Here is a 22,092-nt window from a genome sequence, read left to right as displayed (position 1 = left end):
ATAGTTGGGAATATGCTGTCACAACATTTTTTATACAAGACAAGTCAAGTCAAGTTGGGGAGCATGCACTGGTACAGTGCGTTGCCACAACCACTACACTATTAAACAACTCAGGATCCCGGTTTGCAACCCCCTAGGCAGGCACGCGGTCCAGTCCCACCCTCTGGAAATGACCCTCTATCTGCCGCAACCAGGTGTTACGTGGGCAACCCCTTGGCCTGGTCCAGCCACTTGGGTCCCCAACAATGAAGATCTGCCGAGCTGGATCACCCTCGGGGAAATGCGCCACATGGCCGTAATGCCGTAACTGACACTCCCTCACAATGCAGGTAATGTACCTCATTCAAGACTCCATGAGCAATCGCTCATTCGATACAAAGTCAAACCAATGGTATCCAAGGATTTTCCAGAGAGACACAGTACCAAAGGAGTCCGGTCTTCATCTCAGGTCACTGGATAGCACCCATGTCTCGCAACCATATAGCAAGAAAGGAAGCACCAGGACTCTAAAGACTTGAACTTAATAATAATCAATCAGAATTCGTAATACTAATCAAACAGGTATATCAAAGTGTTCACATCCACACATTTTAATCCACAGATTTGCTTTAGGCAAACAATGCTGAAACATATGTAGCCATAATATTATTCTCAACAAACTATCAAATAATGTTTCTAAAGTTATTGTTTATTTATAGTTGACGAAAACAGTACTGTAAGCACTGTAGGTTTTCGTGTGACAGAGAATATCGCAGTGGTGACAACACCGATCCATATTTTGAGAACGAACGTTCCACATCAACAGAACAGGTCGGCAACGCTATGTAAACTTTAGCAAGAGCTGCTAAGTGAGGTAGTCTGTCCTCTAAGGCATGCCAAAAAGCAGTGATATCAGCTGGAATTGCTTCACGAGATGCTATGTCCAGATAAGCTTGCCATTCATCTTCTGCAGCCATCATTGTTGGCACTGATTGTGCATGATCAGCAAAATTCTTCGATAAGAGTGGTAGCTGTCGTGGATCAAATATTCTCCTGTTTGGTTCCCACAAAATATTCTTCAAGTTTACCAGCAGAATTGTGCTTTGCATCTTCACAGCTGCTGGCTGCAATTGGAAATCCGGACGATTTCAGGCAAGACAGTAAGTCAGATACTTTGTTGTAGACATCGACAGTCATGAATGACTGTGCCTCAAAAGAAGTCAGAGTGTTCATAATTGACTGGCAGTGAACAGATACAAATTCAAGTTCAGCTCTCAGCTCGTTAAGTTTATCAGTACTTTGCAGCAACGCCGACAGCTTCTTTAACTGGACTGCAGCTCCACTGTGTTCAATTTCAGTAGCAATGAACGAGATATAATAGTCTAGATACTCAGCGTGATACAGCACAGCCTCGAACCAAGAGTTCCATCTTGTGATGACTGGAGTTGGAGGCATGACTGCCTTTTCAACTTTCATTTGTTGCAGATGATGAAGATATCTAGCATGACATCCTGATGCTTTGGTGAATATGGCTTTGACAGAAGCAGCCAGCATATCACAAAGTCATAGTGCTTCACGAAACTCTTCTCCAACTAATGACAGAATATGGGCCCAACATGTGACATGAATAGCATTTGGCAGTATTCCTCTCAAACTGTCACGAAAACATTTTTTTCATATAAGCTGCATTATCCGTAACAAACGCTACAACATCATTGAAGAGCACATTAACGTCAGTCAAAGAACGGATAATTACTTGCGCAATGTTTACATTGTTCACTTCGGTTAAAAAATCTGTGTTCACTAACATTGCTGTGCATTCATCTGGTTTAAAAGCATTGAGTGGTTGAATAAGCACATTCACAGCATAACGTCCAACAACATCCGTTATTTCATCGGCAATAACAACCACTTGCTGTCCAGCTAGCTTCGCTATTATATTAGCCTGTTGTTGGTTGAAAATTCTTGCAATGTATAGTTCCCCAAGTGTATTAGCCTGGAGTATTCCATCACCGCCCTTCAGGTTCTTCTGCATAAAACTACGCATGGTAGGGTTGTCAACTTTCTCCAGCGGTATATTGGCTGCCCTAAATGCTTCAACCAGTTCCATCACTAACGTATCTTTGGCAGCAGTTAGAGCAGTTGATCGTTCAATGCATCCGGTAATAGTACTTTGTCGTTTGCTGCTTGTGGGGTTATTCGTGGCCTCATGTTGTCATTTATTTGCACACTCTGTGTGCTTTTTTGTCCCCAGATGATCAGTTATAGTCTGGCGTCTAACATGATCGACCGGTTCGTTACAAGTCTAGCACCACAATAAACCACCTTCGGCGCAGAATTTATCCTGTCCAAATTCTTTACCTCGCAGTTCTGGTCCATTATTCCCTGCAGTTTTATTGCATTGCTTGTTATTGTTATTGGCCATACTCAAAGATTAATTTTATTTAATTTAAATAAGCCTAATTAATTGTAAAGCACACGATAGGTCAAATTGTTACCACAACCAATAAATCGATTTAAAAATTTCTACAAGTACCACCAATGCTATAAATTGACTTAAAAAATGAATGTTTACTCTTCCAACAGAAGGGCTAATGACGTGATGAGATGATGCAATAGGCTAAAGAAAGAACTTTAAAAAATAGTCAAAACTAATCATACTAATATCAATATGCCTCAAATGGTGAGATTTCATTCAGATTTGGTATTTTCCATGGCAGTTAGGTTAATTCCGTGGTGTGGCGTTTTACCGCTGCAAAACCCTAAATTCCGCAGCGTGGCTTTAAATTCTGCGGGCCGCAGTAAATCATGGGCCCTATCAATAACACCATTCTTATAGAGGTGCACTGTAGATAAAGAAGACAGCTAAAAAATTGGAATTCATCCTAGAGATTGTGGAAAGTTATTAGGAAAGGTAGAAACGTTTAGTACACAGCTTGTCATACAATCCAAACTATGCCATATTTTAGGTGAGGTAAAGGAACTTTGTCCTATAATAGTAATATACAGTACACTCATTTGAATATATTGTATTAGACAATAAGGCATCCATAATGGAAGGATGTGAGTGGATGGGCATCTCGACCAAATTGGTTAGTGGTACCTTTCTTGGAAAGGGAATCCATTTTAATGGATAGACAGGGAGAGAATGCTTCCCAGTGCCGTGTGCTTCCCCAGTACACTGAATGACGACATCACTGTGATGTGAATCCCATTCGCACACCCGAAGGGCTACATGGGAGTTAGCATTTTGGTGGGCAGCCATACTTGGAAATGCTTCCTGGATGCAATGTGATAGCACCAGAAGTATTCTCAGTTCTGGTATAAAATAAGCTGTTCCTTTTCACCCAGGGAGTTGAAGTTGGATGGAAGAGGACAAAGGTCTCCTAGTGTAGTGGAAGGAGAAGAAAAAGGAGAGTGTTGTGTCTATGTTTATGATTACAAGAAGCCTTTCATAGGGTATTTGTACAAATAAATCTTTTATTTGAACCTGGAACTTGGTTGTGTCTGGCATGCCACAATGCCCACTACATAAACATACAAAAACAATACTCTCATGAGACAGCATCATGATATGCGCTGCCCTGTTCTCTTCATTACTCCACACTTGAGCAGCTGTAGCTTTTTAAACTTATTACTTTATTTACTTCTCTACAGTGCTGTTTCACAATTGTCTACCATATGTTTGTCTACCAAGCTAATTTAATGAAAATGTAGACAATGACTCATTAGATATTGACTAACATTTCTTGTAGTTATGCGTTTTTGGCTTTATTACAGTAATTTGCATAAATCATTACTAGTTTATAATTTATTATTAATCTTTTGCTACAACAACACACAAAAACTGATCATTGGAATGTACTTAATTTAGTATTAATCAAAACAAAATTTCACATTCTTTTTTTCTCATTATTGTTTCTTTTCATTGTATCTAACTCCTTTAGTTCTGTCAGAAACATCAGCATATTTCATAAGTCAATGTACATTTAAATTTTTATTTTTTGCTTTGAATAAGTACACATATTGCTATATACTGAATATAACATTATCTTAATCATATTTAAATACAAATTTATATTTAAAGAAAAGGTGGGGTTTCATCCCCAAAGTACAGGATAACGAAACTCCTTCCACACAATATACGACAATCTCTTTTGAATTTTGGAAGCAAATGACACAATTGATAACTTCTTCTGGTATGATACTTGAACTTGTACAAAAGGCAGTTTGCTTTAGTTAATACTGAGATGTTTATTTCCATTCTGCTTATTGACACTGAATGCAGGTAAGTTAATGTTTTGCATATTAATAAGGACAATGAGACCAAATTATGGATCTTTCAGATAATACTGTAATCTCAGGCAAACAATAAATAATCTTTATAGAAACGAAATTTAAGGATATAACTGATGTTGAATATTTCTTTTCATAAAATTCATCATTTTTGTTAACTGTACAATAATTAGGATGTTAAATTTCATGACTATTTATGATAAAACATGGATCACCCTGAACAAAAAGCACACTGAAGCATTTGTAGTTTAATTGGAATTATGACCATATAAAGTACTATAAATACCTGGAGATATTCGCACAATATCCATTTTCAGATAAGGTCAGTAAGTAAAGTAGATGGCTTCATAACTGCAGTCATTTTATGTGAACACTGCTGTATTTTATTTTTAATAATTTCCATAAAAAATTACAAGTTGATTTTGCAACATACCTTAGTAAAACGACAAGCCAAATCATCATTTAAAAATATCAAAAACCATGTACTGCACTTGGCTTAGAGTTGTAATGTAGCAAGTCTGACTGAATCAATAAAGTTATGCCTGGTGCACTGGGCGCTAATACAACTGTATTTTGTTTTCATGCTTTTTATTTAATTTTCAAACTATACAACTGCCTGTCATCCTGGTTTATAGTTGGTTGCTGCCTTGCATTTAGTGCTACTATACTGGATTAAGAAGATTTGTTAATGGATGGATGGATGGATGGATGGATAAAAAAATGAAGGGAATTTTTTAAATCTGTTAAGTGTTTCAGCTTCCTCAGTAAATGGGATGCTGAAGAGAAATTAATTTAGATGATTACCCAAGGTAGTAAAACAAGCTAGAATTTGAATGCATTAAACTTCAACAATAAAGATAAACAATGCTTTTGAGTTATTTTTTGTTCTCCATATTACATACTGTATATATTTGCATTAATAATTAAACATCCAATATTCTCAGTTCATATTTCTCTGAAAGCTTCACGAGTAAAGAAGTTGATTCCAGGTAACTACAGAGACTATTCAGAAGGTATGCGGTGACATGGAAGTAGCTGAGAAAAAAAGTGTGACTAGGATTAAAAAGGCTGAAATCACATACATTGCAAGGACTGGACAACTTTTATGTTATAATTTTAAATTAAGTTAGTGGTTGCACACTGTATATTAACCCGTGGTACATATTTTTCAAAAATTGCCATACATTACAATAAGTTCTTAAGACTGGAAGTTACCAAAAGCTTTCCCATTATATTAAAGAGGTGATTGCAGTAATTATGGGCCAGAAAGGTTAATGTCTGTTATTTGTAAATTAATGGAAATAATGAAAGAATAGATTTAGCAACACATGTCAAAAACAGGTGCATTAGTGAAAAGTCAACAGTGGTTTGGATGAAAGAGATCATGTTGCCTTAATATGCTGCAATTCTATAGGGACCCAGCAAAAGCACTTGATCAGAGAGATGCATATAATATTCTTGATTTAGATTTTTTATGAGGTACACATGAGAGGCTAATAATCAACCTACAAGAAGTGTAAGATCAGGGTAGGCTGCATTTAGTCCAAGAACAGGCTGAAACAAAGAAAGAAAAGAGTTAAGGGAGAGGAAAATTTTCCAAATAACTTGAAGTTAAAAGTAGTGTCTCTCAGGAATCAGTACTGGAGTCACTGCTCTGTTTAATTTATATAAATGACCTTCCTGAAAACGTAACCAATGTGCTGATTTGGTTTACAGATAACACTAAATTAGGTGTAATTGCCAGTACAGTAGTGTCATTAATTACAGATCTAAACATATTCAGGCATGAACAGATACGTGGCAAAAGATTCAATGTAAATAAATGTGAAGAATTACACATAGGATGTAACAATGTTAGATTTAAATATGCAATAGGGTGTTTGTAACTTGAACATACATAAAACAAAAAAGTAGTAGTAGTTAGGTTCCATTGTGCATTGTGTGAAGTACAAACCAAAGTAGGTTATTCTTAAACCATACAATACAATGCACCAGTGTGGCCTAAACTGGAATATTATGTGCACTTCTGGTCTTTACAAAAATATATAACAGAAATAGAAAAAGTCCAAAGAAATAGCAACAAGGCTGATTCCAGGACTAAATGTTATGAACTACGAGAAAAGGATTTGAATAGTTTCGGCGTAAGCAAACAGGCTAAGAGGAGACTGACAAAAGTCAGTCAATCAGACATTATCCAACCCGCTATACCCTAACACAGGGTCTACTGGAGCCAATCCCAGCCAACACAGGGTGCAAGGCAGGAACAAATCCCGTTCAGGGCACTAGTCCACCGCAGGGACAATTAAGAATCGCCAATGCACCTAACCTGCATGTCTTTGGACTGTGGGAGGAAACCGAAGCACCCAGAGGAAACCCACGCAGGCACGGGGAGAACAGGCAAACTCCATGCAGGGATGACTCGGGAAGCAAACCCAGGTCTCCTTACTGTGAGGCAGCAGTGCTACCACTGTGCCAACTGTGCCGCCCACATGACAAAAGTGATTCAAAATTATGATGTAAATTAGTACGCCGAATTCAGCTGTTACTTTAAAATGAGCTTATTAACAAGAATACTGGGGCCCAGATAGAAAGCTTGACACAAATGTTATAAAGTTTTTCTTTGCACATAGAACTAAATATGTGGAATTAATTATCAGGTAGGTAATAGTACTTTAAGGACCTACAAAACTCAACTGAATGCTGAATTGAACTGAAACTTCAGCATTAAGGAAATATGGATTGATTATATGTCTTTCTCTGGATGGCCTGTTTTCAACAAAAATGTTTCTTTTTAAATGCTTACCAGTCTAAAAATATGTTCTGACATTTTTCACTTCACTAATGCACCTGTGTTCGACATGTGTTGCCAAGCAAACAGTGATGATAACTCTTCAGTGTACTGTTTTATTAATCTGGGTTTGTACTCTGACTTTTTTATGCAATAATGTTTGTATGGAAGCTCTGAACCATACAGTGAAAAAATTTATGGGGTAATCCTTATATCGTACATACGTGAAAATGTCTTTTACATAAAGGATACTTTAACGTACGGACAAGATGTATTCACAATTCTTTAAATTTAAGTTTATCTTTAACTTTATCTTTTAATATAACATTTTATCTTTTCCGTAAGTGAAAGTATCCTGTACATATGTGAAAACATCTTATACATAAGCAAAAGTATCCCCAACACACGAGATATGTTGTACTTACGTGTGGAATGTTTTCACGTAAAGTACATACGAGATAGGGGTTATCCCATAATTGTTTTCTTTGTGCAGTTCAGAGCTTGCTTGTATGTTTGCTATGACAGATGTTATAGAAAATAAAGATAATTGATCACAAAATCTAATTATACTATAAAATTACAATACAGCATACAGCATATCATGCTGAAAATACTAATTCAGCAGATACTGTATTAAAAAAAGCTCTTCTTCACTGGTGTATTTTAGTGCACAAATTCTTCTGTATTTTGACATATTTATAAAGCCAGCATGACAGTTTTAGATATGATTCCCAAGAATGGACTGGTTTGTGTTGTGTGGAGTCAGTGCTATTTTAACCCAGCTGATGGATTTTGGATTTCCGTTTGAATCTTTCTGCATGTACAATCCTATCCACCGGTGGTAAATAAACCATAAAACAATATTTTGGAAGAATTCAACGCAGTTGATTATGTTGTGAACTGGCACAGTTATTGTGCTTTCTCACAGGACATGCCTTAAGTTTGATTTATTGGTTACTAGACATCGTTCCAACATAATGTCTCACCAGGCACAGGTTTCTGCGTTCTCTCTAATGCTGAGATGGACTAAAAGGTGCCATTCAAGACTTAACTGATTATCTACTGTCTTGCTAAGGTACTGTGGGAACAAAAATATTTTTTTTTTTAATGGAACGGAGGATGGACTTCGCTGCACTCGAACCATCTTGTTACCGGCAGAAGGTAGACTTGCTCCCTAACAGCTCCGCTGATCTGTGCTTGAATTCCGAATCGACCAGGGTGTAGTCCCACCTCTTCCTATCACCAGCGGTTTCACCAAGACTGATCCAACATTTAGCGCTGTTGTCTTGAGCCAGTTAAACGATAGTCCTGAGTGTAGATTATATGTGGCTTTTAGGATATTTAGGATATTTCGCGGCAAAATTGAGTTAGGTTGTGATGTGTTCACATGTGATTTCGCGATGGTCAGCTGACTGGATTCCGCCTTTTGCCCGATGCTGCTAGGGTGAGACTCCCAGCTACATGTAAACCGGTTCTGGAAGATGAGCGCGTGCATGGTAGTCTTAAAGGACCTACATCAGCAAAAAAAAAAAGGAGATAGTTTATTCAAGAAGAACATTTTGCTACTGTTATCCTCCGAGTCCCAGATATAGCCTAAAGTTTCCAAAACGTGAGAATTACACATTATTAATAAAATTAACGACATAAACTTAATTCTTAGTCCAGTCTTCCACACATTGAAAGCGACACCGGATCCACCCAATTATGTGCCCCCTAAGAGCTTAACTTTACTCTACAGCCTTATAAAACATTTTAAAACTGTCCTTGTTGTAAGCCAACTAACACATATCATCGTGATTAACTTACAATGTATACTATTAAACTAAACTAGATGTTAAGGTGCGGTATAAACCTTGGTAACTATTAGTGGGACTTTCAGCTTCTGTCTCTTTCTCGGCTTCTCCTTTCTGGCTTGTATATTCATATACGTGTTTGTGTGTGTGCGTCTGTTATGATTAAAAGAAATCGTTTGACCGTTTTTGCCTTTACAAGCAACACTATAAACTGATACAAAGCTGATAATCTTAAATGTCGGTCCCGGTCATTGGACCGGCCATTGGTTTCATAAGCTATTAGTAACTTGGACGTATTTTACGTCCATCCAACCGTGACTAAGCTCGTAATAGCTCATTTATTATAATAAACCTCGTTACTAATAATGACAGTGATACAATTAAAGGTCGTTAAAAGGCCTGATCGGTTGTTCACATTCGTTGTCTCTTGATGGTGCGGGAGGTTGTTTCAGTTTCTATCACTATTACAGATGCAGCGAACCGGCTTTTTATATTGTATACGGAATAAAAGCGTGCTTGTGCTTGTTTTATTTTTCTTAAAGCAGTTCGGTTCAACCTTGCCGCAGGACACGCTGCACTTAAAAATGTAAATGCCATTCACTTCCAAAATTATAACATTAATATATTATTCACGTTACACAGATGAATGTACGATAGATAGATAGATAGATAGATAGATAGATAGATAGATAGATAGATAGATAGATAGATAGATAGATCTAGATAATTTGCAGCTACTTTTGTTAAGATGAATACACATCAGTGATTGTAAAGTGATCCCTGTATTTTCTTTTTCAGTAAACTTGAACAGAAGCTATATTTAGAGAATCTATCGTAACTCTTTCAATTCTAATCTGTCGTTTGTATAAAAAGGCACCAGTGCTGGTGAGAAATAAAAGGAAAAAAGTATTTTAAGTTACAGTAGAAGCATCCAAATCAGGTCTCCTTGGTTTTCAAGCCCTTTCGACGTGTTCTTTCAACCGGACGATTTGCAAAATGTGCTACAGAGAGGCACTCTGCAAAACCTTTGTCCACACCCTAACGCAATATTTAAATTCTAGCAGAAAAAAAAATATATATATATATATATACAACCGTGGTTCTTACCGTCTGAGACCCTGAAACGACGAGGGCCAGGACATTCGGGATTTCTTTAAGCCGGGTCTGTGTCCGGTGTCCACAGCATAGGTGCGGTCCATGTTTCTGGGGCACAGGTATTTCTCAGTGTCGGAAAACCCTCTCTGCCTCACCCTGTAGTGATTCCTTGCTCCGATCGGATGATGGTGGAGTTGATGGTGATGGAGGAGCGGATGGTGGTGCTGCTGTCTCCACAGATGTTTGGGAGCTTTCACATTTCCACTTGTGCTGCCTCCGCTACTGTTACTGCCGCTGCTTCCGCTGCCTACAAGGGCTGCTGTCACTTTACTGTTGGCAGCATCCATTCCTTTTGTTTGGGTTTCCACGCTTTCCGTAATTCCAACAAAAGACTTGGTGTTTGTTAAAAACAAAGGGCGACCGCCTAGGTCTCTCTTTTTTTTTTTCTTCTTTTTGCTTTTTTTTTTTAACTGGCGGTCCCCTGAAGTGCTGAAAAGTTGGACAGCTCCCTGCTGAAAGTGCAGGATCCTGAAGACAATTTTTATTTTTGATGTTATATATTTGCGCAAATAAAGGAAAGTTTACACAACATTAAATCGGACATTGTGCTACAGAAAACACATAGAAGTAAATAAATAAAGAATAAAGCTACAGATACGTCTTCCCATATTTTGCCCCGCTGCCTTCCCGAGGCGCCTTTTGTTGTTCCCTGTCAGCACTGAGGGCTGCCCGCACGCCGCTGCGCAGCTTTTCTTAACTGTGTTCCCCGCTTGAAAAGCCAATCACCTGCAACGGCGAGTAGTTTATTCCATTGCAAATTCAAGTTTTTTATTCAAATGTATATTTCCTTTATTTTGAAAGGTGCGTTTTCTGTTCATCAAATGAGGTGATCTCGCAAAAAGTTCAACTTGCTCTTCGGTCTCCATGTTGTTCACAAAAACATACAAAAAATAATTTCATTTCTCAGGATTCTGATACCCCTTCCCTTGCAACGCCGATTCCAGATCACAGTGTGAATTGCTTTTCAGATGGCTTCTCAGAAACCCTTTATCATTTGTTTCTGCAGAAGTTGCGTTTTCGCTCATAAAATGCTATCCCCCCACCCACCCCCTCCCCTGCGGCTGCCACTGATGCCCCCCTTCTACCATAACATAATAAAAACAAGGCCCCTTGAGAGAACAGTCAGACCTTCAAACAGACGATTCTTCAGACCACAGAGTGAATTTATGATTTGCAGAAGAGTGTACACCTTAACATCAAGCCGCCAGAGCTGATATTACCACGTTCTTATCGTCTTATTATTAGGCTAGATATTAAAATGCATTGTAGTTCTAATATTAAATCAACACTTTAATATTTACATTTCATTAATGGTTTACTACATCACAGTCCTTCTTTGACAAGAGCACTGAAAACCATAAAGGAAATTTTGATAGCCATGGGTGCATGCAGGTGCCTGTATATGTACTTGATATTAATTCATTCAAATAATGAGTTTTATACATATATGCATATGTGTTTTATATATTCTAATTAGTACAGAGCACTAGAATTCAAATCATACTTTTGCATGTGATATACATTCTTATCACTACCTACTGATGTATGCATGTTTACATTTATTAATTCATAAATACACCTACGCCTCTGCAATATATCTTGACTCTAAATATAGATCTGAGGCATGAGTGTATTTGTGAGTTAATGAATGCAAACATTTATACCAAGGTGGGCAAACATATGTGTATATACAGTTATATGTAGATGTAAAGATGAGTATGACTTTAAATGTGCATGTAAGAATTTTTGTGTAGGTATTAGTGAAGCAATTACCAGTTACTGTAGATTAATAATACAATTTACAGAATGTCTTAGTTCATATGGTGTTTTCATGCAGGTTATTACATTCCAGTCACTGTGCATCGGTGCATATAGTGAGTTATAGTTGTGGTTTCATATGTTTAACATGTAATTACATTTTTTTTCTCAGTTTGAGAAACAAGTCTCTACCAAAAAGGATTCATCATTACTCTCTGTTAAATTGACATGTAATTTAAGATTTTCAAAGCATGATGTTACAGGTTTTCTGGTGACATTTCATGGTCCCTTTATAAAGACCCATGGGGCAAGTGCAAATATACATTAAGTAGTTGTGTATATGGATAAAGCATGTTATTTCTTTAACATACAGTACACTGAAAATACTGTGGAAAATAGTAAACATAATGAAACTACAAATGTAATAGCAGCCTGACCCATGATTGAGAATATGATTTGGATGGGATACAGTAACTGAGGTGTATTGTGCCCATGATAAGGGTAAACTGTATTAATTGTGAAAAAATGATGCCTACATAGAAATTAGGCATTGTAACACTAAAAAACTAAGAAGTCTGTAAGTATGCAAGAGTGAGATCAGGAGACAGCACAACCCCAAAACCAATTTATGAAAGCAGTGAAGTTAAACAGTGTTCTCCGCTCTTCTTATAAATGCCTTTCTATGCCAATAGAGGGAGCATTACAGCCTTTTTTTTTGCTTGAAGAAAACAGATGAAGCCAGTAAAATCAATCTTTGATTTAAATAGCATCAAATACAGTACACATTCTTACTAAATGCCTACCATGAGAGGGAGTATAGTGCAATTAAACAATGCTCTTTAAATGCAGATGCAATAAAAATAGTATAAATTATATGACTAGGACAATATATACAAAATCAAATATAATCATTTTAAAAATCTGAGCTTTTGAGCAATGGGATATTAGGCTGGATAAAATGTTCGGATCTATGGAGCTTCATAAACAAGCTCTAGGAAAGAGATCTACAAAATGGAATGAGCAATTTATTGAGAATGGTGAAGCAAAGCTTTGAAAAATCTCATTAGTCTTTTCAGGCTCATCTGGCATAAACAGTGTAGTCAGGTTTTTCAGTTTGGAAAAAAAAAAATGAGTAGCAGGTGCTTAAAATTATTGTAAATGATCCCAAAGCCAAAAAAGTCAAGATTATTGAGTAGGTACATATTCAGAGTATGCGGGAATGTGTCAAGACTCTGGTAGCAGCATGTTAGCTCACTTATAATACTTTATATATTTATTTCTGACTAGTTTTTTTTTATATATCAAATATTTATATGTCAAATTAGACATATTCAAGTTAAAGATATATATATTGTGGTCCCCAGGAGGACGAGAGGAAGGCTTCTGCCTCCTCCAGACCGCGAGGGGGCGTCCGTCCTGGTTATGTTGGGGGCCGCGGGTAGAGGGCTTGGAAGCCCAGCCCTGTAGGGACCCGTGGCCACCGCCATGCGGCGCCCCGATGCCGGTTTATCCCGGGAAGCAGCTGGAACCCATCCGGGTTCCCATAAGAGGGACCGCCTCCCTCCAGTCATTGGTGGATGTCGGGAGGTAGCGAGACAGAGCTGGGGAGAGGACTGGAGGCGGCCAGGAAGAGAAGGCACAGAGACTGTGAGCCCTGGACTTTGGGGGAATCGATGCAAGAGGCACTGGGGTTGATGCACTACAAACTTGCAAATATTGTAAATAAACGGTGTGTTGGGTGAACATAAGATGTCCGTCTGTGTGTGTCCGGGCCAGCTTTCACAATATATATATATATATATATATATATATATATATATATAAACTATGGTCTGAACACACACCAGAATGACTAAAAAGAAAGAAAATTTTAAAATAAAGAAAACATTTGACTTTGCAATCACAGTGAGGCATTATGCAGGTGTATTGCCGTTGGTATAATGGAGCCCAAGTAATGTTTCTTAACATACTTTTGCTACAATTTGTGGATTACTTTCTAAGAGAAAAGCAAATAAACAATATATAAAAATATTTCATACTATTAAACTTAAATATAAGTATACATGAGAATTTGAAGATGTTATGCTTCAGCCAGGGTTCCTCCCCTGAATGCGGTTTAAATCCATGTTTTATGTCTTTTTTGTTCTTTGTTGATCCATTTATTTAACCTAATGTTACTTTTGTTAATTATTGGCTTTATTTTCTTCACCTGTGTTATGTTCCATGTGTTTTTTGAGTGGTCTCCAAGAGGCAGAGTCACCTGCCAATCACCAAAACAAACTCCCCTCCGCCCTATAAAACTGAAGGGTCTCTCACAGTTTCTGGTGGTTCATTTGAAAGTGTTAGGGAGTGGTAAGTTACTATAATCTTCCACATTTTTTGTGATTTTCTTTTTCCAACTTTATGCTCTTTATTTGACTATGTTTTGGCTTTATGTATTACACTGGATTGACTTAATGTTTTGTGCAAATTCTATTGCCTTTGTGCTCCATGGAGATACATTGTTATTCAAGAGCATTTTGATGAAGAATAAATGTTTTAGTTTATAAACATCCTTTGTGGTCCTTTTGGTATGTAGATGGGTTTTTTGACAGATTTCCCCCTGTAGTGGGCATTTTTGGAGCTGCTTTTGGAATGTATGCATTTTGGGACCTTAGTCATAGCAGTTGAAAGTACAAAGATAACAAGAGTTTTAAGTTATTTACCTCCTAAATATGCTTAATTTTTTAAAATAAAAATATAGAGCTATAGATCTATTTTTCACAACTTCACTTGGTTAGGAAATATCCCAGTGTCCTGCAAGCTCTCAAAGACCTTGTTCAGGATTTTGATTCAAGGTCTTGTTCATTATGACATGTCAAGTCAAGTCAATTCTATTTATTTTACAATAAATAAATAAATACACCAAATAATAAATACTAACATACATGTTCATTTAGAAAGCTAAGGAAAAATCAAAATCATGTACAGAAAGACATGGCTTGACCTTAGCCAGTACCCTGAGCTGATAGAAACAGGATCTAACAATGGAGTTAATTTCTTTATCAAATATGAGGGCAATATCAAAAATCACAAGAATTTTTTGTGAAGGTTTTACAGTGGTTGTCAAGGGGCCAAGATTCATTTCTGTACTACAAGTAAGATCAGAAGGTCTAACGCACACAATCTCTGTTTTTTTTCTCATTTGGACTAAGAATATTTAGTGACATCCATGTTTTAATATGTTCCAGACATTCCAATAAAAGTTTAAGATAATTTGTTTTGATCTGTTTCATTGGAAAATATATCTGTGTATCATCTGTATAGCAATGAAAATAATTATTGTGTTTTAAATAATGGACCCTAAGGGCAAGATTTACAGTGAAAAAAAGAATAGGCCCCTGAAGAGGTCCTTGAGCTGATAGTTGCCGAGGATGAGAAGAAATTGTCCAGACTGACTGAAAAACTTCTGCCTGTTAGGTATGACCTGAACCATTCCAAAGCAGTTCCTTGTATACCCACATACTGCTCAAGACTGGAGATAACAATGTCATGGTCAACTGTATCAAATGCTGTAGTTAGATCTAACAGCACCAAGGCAGCAGTATCCCCAGAGTCACCTATTAGAAATAGATTATTTCGAACCTTTAAAAGTGCAGACTCTGTGATGTGGTGTACCTTAAAACCAGCCTAAAATCCCATTTTGAATTAAAAAAAGTTTGAAACTGTAGAAAGACAGCCTTCTCCAGAATTTTAGAAAGAAAGGGCAACTTGGGGATGGTTCTGAAATTTGACAATTCTGTAAAGTCCATATTTGTTTTTTTAAATTTTTAATTGAAGTCTGCCCCATAGCATATTTAAAAAAGGCTGGGACTTAACCAGTCTCAGGATATCTATTTATATTCTCCAAAATGCTAGGCCTAACAACTTCAAAAATATCTTTAAGACGACATGTAGGAACAATATGTGGTGGGTTTAAGTTGACTAATTACTTCTGCCAACAAAGGGAGAGTTACAGGCTCAAACTGATGAAAAACAGTTGTACAGATAGACTGGATAGACAGGTCATTACCAGAGGGTGTAATGTAATATCTAATGTTAGCAATTGGAGAAACTCTTTGCAGAATGTTGGTGTCATTTCAGGCCATACACGAAAAGAAGGGTGAAGAAGAGTGTTTATAGTATTAAATACAATCTAGGTCTATGGCAATTATTTGAGATAACATCTGAAAATTCTTTATCCTAGCATGTTTTGCAGCTTTCTGATAATTAAATAAACTGTCCCTAAAAATATCAAAGGACACCTGAAGCTTGTCATTTTTCCACTTGTTCTCTGCTTGCCTACTTTTCTGCCTCAGGGTACAAGTGGCATCACTTAACCATGGCTCAGGTTTAGGTTTTGAGTGCTTGACTTTAAAATGACAGACCAGTATCATTAAACAGAGCGACTAAACCATGTATGATCACCATTTCTTACACAGATTTCCACATAAGACATTTGAAAAATAAAAAAAGTTAATTCAGTCGATAAAGTTAACTAACAATTAAATTGCCCCCAAATCGCATACAGATACTTTTTAAAGGTTGTCAAGTTTTCTGCTTCAACTATACAACTCAGAAGTTTGTTTCAGATTCCCATAACTCTTTGCCTGAAGATGTGCTTTCTGTCATTAGTCTTAAATACTTTTCCCCTTAACGTCTACTGTTGCCCTCCAGCACATAATTTGATGTTTAATTGAAAGAATTCTATTAGATCAACTTTATTTATGCCTTTGAGAACAATGAAGACCTAAAGTAGGTACCCATGAACTGCTCTCTTTTCGAGACTACAGAGATTTAATTCCCTAAACCTGTCAAAGTAGGACATATCCTTAAGTCCTGGGATGCACATTGTTGCTCTCCTCTACACAGCCTCAAGTGCTACCTCATGTATCTTTCAGCCTGTTGACCAAAACTGCACAACATGCTCCAGATGCTGTCTCACTAGTGCATTATACAGTATGAGCATAATGTCCCAAGATTTAAATTCAGCATTTTTTACAATATAACCTAACATTTTATTTGCCTTCTTAATTGCTTGTACACATTGCCTAAATAATCAGAATCAACATAAACCCCTAAATCCTTTTCAGAGGAATCATCAGAGGAATGTTCCATTAAGAAATTAAGTATCTGTAAGACTGAGAAGGCATGATTTTGAATGAATTCATTGCGGCACACTAGCTCATCCTGCTAGATCGCAGGACATCAAACAAGTAACTTATATACTAAAGAACACCCTAAACCCCCTGGAATAAACACAAAATATAAGCAGGTTTGAAACTGTATTTGCCTCACATCCACGGTAAATGGTAACTAAACCCATAAAGCTTACATCTATTAAGGCTTATCCATCAATATAACAAGACACTCTGTGAGCTAAGACCAGAAAAATAGATATCCCAGTTAGACAGAGCAGATATGCACAAAGAATGATGAGAACTTAACCCAATGCAATCCCAGATGGATGGATCTGGCTCTCTAATGCTTCACTTAAACCTCCATGCCTTAACAGTTATGAGGATTCGATCAAATTAAGTGAACGGTTGTTCCTAGGAGCTTTTCTCTACTGGGATAAGCAATTCTTGTGCTACACAGTCTTACCAGATGACAGCCATAATGCTGCTGTCATGGTTGAGCTGGAGCTTTGTGTTTTTTCAGTCCTTTTATGTTTTTCTTCATTTAAAGTTACTTTTATTTACTAATTGATTCATGTTGTTTAATTTAGAATTGAACCTAATCAGGTAGGGTCTCCACATGCTGCAAATTCCTTGGGAACTGTAGCCTATTATGGCAACCACCTGAGGTTTAATAAAAAATCTAAATCAAACCTCAGCTCTTTTCTGTGTCACTGTGTGTGCTCCATCTTGTGAGCAAGGCACCTCTTGACTGCTGCCTTGTCCCTCTAGTTCTATTTTGAGGCTTTTGACTTTTGGATAGCTTCTCAGTCTTGTTTTATTGACAGTGTTTGGATTTATGTTAGCTTATGGATTTGGATTCTTTCTTAAATTAGAGTTCTGGCACTTCATGCTTAGATTATAAAACATTTAAAGTTTTCCCTAAACGTAATCTCAGTTGACATTCAAATGAGTAGAGCCTAAACAATCCATATAAGAGATGGTGCGTAGCTCCATGCTTCCATTTAATTCACCTCATGCCCAAGAAGTAACTGAATCTATAGCAGCATTTATCTGTAAAGATATGAGACCATGTATCATTGTTGAAAATGAGTGCTTTCTACAAATGATGCAGGATTTTGAGCTGCGGTATGCTATATTAACCAGAAAGCAAATGAGTGAAGTTATTGTACCTAGGCTTTATGAAGATGATAGATGTTTTATAAAGTAGATGCCACTGAACTTTATTAAAACAATTTTAGTTAAATTATGGTGAATTTGAATTAGTGCAGTGCTGTGAGAAAGTGTTTTGAAATGATATTTTGCTCCACATCTTGCAAGTACTGATGTCAACTGTTCATTACTAATTAAGTATTTCTCCTTAAATGTCTTTCCGTGCTTATGCATATGTCATGAAGTCACTAGACACCATTAAAATGAAGTGTTACTGAAATTTGTCACATTATATTATTCCTCTCTATACATGGTTAAGTAATCTCTAAAAAAAAGCCACCACTTTAAATATATCAGTGCATGCTAATTCAGTCAAGATAAAATTAATATTGAATTGAATCGGGACATTGTGAATCGAAATCAAAGTGAATCCGGATATCAGTGCTGATACCCAGCCCTAACCACAGCATTTGAGAAATTCCTCTGTGTGCTACAACATCTTTCTATCATTTTATCTATTTCATCACTATATGACATAACAACAGCAAATAGAAATTAGGGAAACATTGTGGTCTATGGATATCCTATGTGTTAAAATACTGTGTCTATTTAGTTATTTGTTTGTATTTACAATTTGACAGAAATGTAAACTTCCTTTAGTTATTCATTTAGATATGCAGTAAGGATATGTATGTTTTGCAGCCTCTTTGTGCTTTTAGTGGTGCTATTAGGCAGATTTGTTGTTTTGGGTGTGTTGAGTACTGAAATCTGCCTCTCCTTTGGCTTTTCATTTTCAGCTCTCTTAATGGCAGTTCTTTTGACAGTGTGTGACACACTGTTTACTTCAAATGCAAATTTTGCAGTTCATATTTTTATGAATATAGCCACCAGTTCTTTCAAGCTTATATCAACTTTCGTTGTAACATTTAACAACAGAGAGCACCTGAGACAACATATTGTTCACGTTTACCATTCGTGTATCGATGTCATCAAATGTCAATGTATAATCTGATGTTACAGATAGGTTTTTCCCTTGCATCAGATTATGTTTATTTTTAAAATGTGTAATGTGCTTTCTGAACGTGACACGTATTTACATGTCTAATAGGAATTTTTTTTGGAGACTTCTCGACTGTAGACAGTTCATTGTAAAACAGACGCTTGCTGCCAGATTAACAAAAGCACTTCTGATTTTTGCAGTTCAAAATCACTGCTCCTACTTTCAGTGCTACTTTCATGAGGCATGTGACATCGTCTAGAGTGAACCGTCTAATCGTTCCTACCAGTTTTAAGTAAAATTCATTCACAGTTGTCTCCAGACATATGTATTATATGTCTGGCTCAGCGAGACTCTATCTGTGCCTAAAATAAACAGTGCTGCATGGAAGCATTTTTGCAATTTGCTTTTGATATTATTGGGCATGATATTGCTGTTAAAACAATGATAATGTACTTACAAAACCTTTCCATTTCATGTGTCACTGCAAGAAAAAGTGGAAATTAGAAATTCAATAATGTGTTTACACAGTGAAGATAAAATTTAAATTTTAAATTTAAATAATTGCCAAAGTTGAAGGTCTGGATTGAAAAATTGGTATTTCTTAATAAACAACAGATTTATGAATGTTTAAAAACTAGAGTTTGAGGGATTATTATGAATATTGGATCCAGGTTTGTAGCATTTCTGAAAAACAATGACAGAAAGAGACTAAATAGAGTATATTCTGAATATATCTTAAAGTCACAAAGGTTACAAAACGGATTATGGCTCAGCTAAGGTTATGAAGCAGTATTGTTCTTATATATGATTTAATCTTAAAAGAACATTTGGGATACAGATACTGTATTTTCAAGTCTTAAAAGTTTCTTTTGATAGAATTCTCCCGAAAGAGTGTAATGGATATTCCTATCTCTTAAATGATTGATTTAGAAATTTCATTGTTTATGTATTTGTGTGTAAGATCCATTAATTAATCAGGAAAACTGTGTGCTACAAAAAATAGTGCTTTTTTAAATGGACAATGTTTTGCATTTTGCTCCCATATTATATTATTTTTTCTTGCTTTATGTGTTATGTTAAAAAGAAAATGACAAAAAATAGTTGGAGCTCAGCAGCTCCTGGTGTATTTTGCTACTTTTAAATAGCTTTGGATTCTTCCCAGACTTGTAGTATTCTTTTCCAGTTTCAGGTACAGTAGGACACAGTTACGGCCCTCTGAAGGTAAAGTATACTTCTGGATATCAAAAAATTTTGCTGGCCACTGCTATTGAGTAGCTGGCTAAAGTTTGAGATCTGTGTGAAGGTTCTCCTAAAAGTTCTTCTTCCCTGCAACAGCTGTTAAAGGTGGAAGGACTTTGATACAGACCTTGAAAAAGAGTCTTGAACTAATCAACAAATGTCAAACGTCAGCTGGCATTGATAAAGACTGTTGATTGTGCTGAGATTCTTGAGTGGTCAGATAAGTGGTCATCCTGCTACATGAACTTACAACACTCAAAACACACTTAATAAGGCATAAGAGTTTAAGCATTCCTAAGCAATCTGTTATACAGTGTACATGTTGTAATGTAGTTTTGTGATGTTTCTTGTATTCCCTAAAAGTGTGTAATGTAAGCATCAACTCATCTAATAATATCTATCCATCTTTTGAAAATGACTAGTGAGACATGGAAGTTTGAACAGCTTTCATAGCACAAAACCTTCACATCACAAAACATCAATCAAATACTGGAATGCTAGTGGCAGGTCTGACTTGATCATTATGTTATCCTCTGACATTATCAACATTTGATAAAATATAAATTTAAACCCTAAACAAAGTGAAATCCTTGAAACCACTCACTGCCCAGGAAAATATATTGGTTATGAACTGCCTAAATTGAAATAGCAACGGTTCAATTTGTGAATGAAATAGGTTTGATGTGAAAAATGACAAGCTGCAATAACAGAAAAAATCATCCATGGTATGTACACTACACGACTCGAACTGAACACTGCATGTCCAGTAGAAGCAACAAAGTGAAAAAACAAAAGTACATTTCTACATATATACCTGTTCCTTTCTCACCACAATTTTGTATTTCCATGAAAAAGGAGCATCATACTGCTGTTTTTTTTTTTCTACTAAGTGGAAGGAGCACAAATATTGTAGGCTTCCTTGGTGTTTTTCTTTCAAACGTAGCATGGTCTTCCACAGTGATGGGCAGGGGCGGTCCTAGCCTGTTTGGTGCCCTGGATGAACACCCCCCTCTGGCGCCCCCCTCCCGGAGCCCCCACCCAGCATTCTAATAAACATTGAACAAAATCAGTGCAAAAAACCAAACTATTGGAAATGTAATGTCTAACAGAGACAAAATCAAATTTTACATTTATACAGCACCAAAATATTTTGTTATAGTGTAAAGAATTTTCACTTTAGTACCATCTCCAGTCATCACTTCACCAGGTCACTAAGAACTACATAAACCTTTTCTGTCAGAGCTGCAGTCAGTTTATTATTTCGGGTTAACTTTCCCCGCCTACTACTGTCTGCTACGCGAGTCATTTGCATTAGTAAGTTAGCACACAAACATATATATCCATACAAAAAAACTCTTACTAACTCAAATCATTTTATCAACATGTTCAAAATCTCATTGACGATATTATACCTTTTTAAAGCCTGTAATGTGGACTCCAATTATGGCGAATTTACTAACCTGTGATAAAGAATAGAGGGAGCACATGCGTTGAGCTGGCGTCAGCTTCACACAGGAGGATTTATTCTTCCTGTTTGCTGTACTCTGCTCTATGCTTCTCACGCAAGGAGCGTCCATCTAACGATTTCTGCGATTTCGCACAACCCAGGAAAAATTAATTGTGACATAATGGGCTTGGATTGACAATATTATGAATGCAATGTGCTCTATTTGGAAGCACCCCGCCCCCCTCCCCTTTCGACAGGTTGTGTGTGAGACTTCAGCACAGCAGCAGCAGTAAGCAGGCGCACTGAGGGCCCTTGCGCTCACTTCCCAC

The 22,092-nt window shown here is 36.8% G+C and overlaps 1 protein-coding gene across 3 annotated transcripts in view; it reads right to left on the bottom strand.

The window, feature by feature from the left end:
• Positions 1-22,092, bottom strand: part of pde4d (phosphodiesterase 4D, cAMP-specific) — a 1,397,741-nt gene that overhangs the window by 963,890 nt on the left and 411,759 nt on the right. Inside the window, exon 1 of one of the 3 annotated variants that reach the window (XM_039758724.1) lies at positions 9,964-11,022. The exons of 1 other annotated variant lie outside the window; for it this stretch is intronic. In XM_039758724.1, the coding sequence (XP_039614658.1) occupies positions 9,964-10,298 (335 nt within the window). In that variant the 5' untranslated portion in view covers positions 10,299-11,022. Of the gene's footprint in view, positions 1-9,963; positions 11,023-22,092 lie in introns of those variants that run through there. One more of the 3 variants, XM_039758725.1, reaches the window with a different exon arrangement.

This window comes from Polypterus senegalus, chromosome 7 (genome assembly GCF_016835505.1).
Source record: "Polypterus senegalus isolate Bchr_013 chromosome 7, ASM1683550v1, whole genome shotgun sequence".
NCBI lineage: Eukaryota > Metazoa > Chordata > Cladistia > Polypteriformes > Polypteridae > Polypterus > Polypterus senegalus.
The sequence above is the reverse complement of the archived record's forward strand: the minus strand, read 5'-3'. Positions and strand labels throughout refer to the sequence as shown.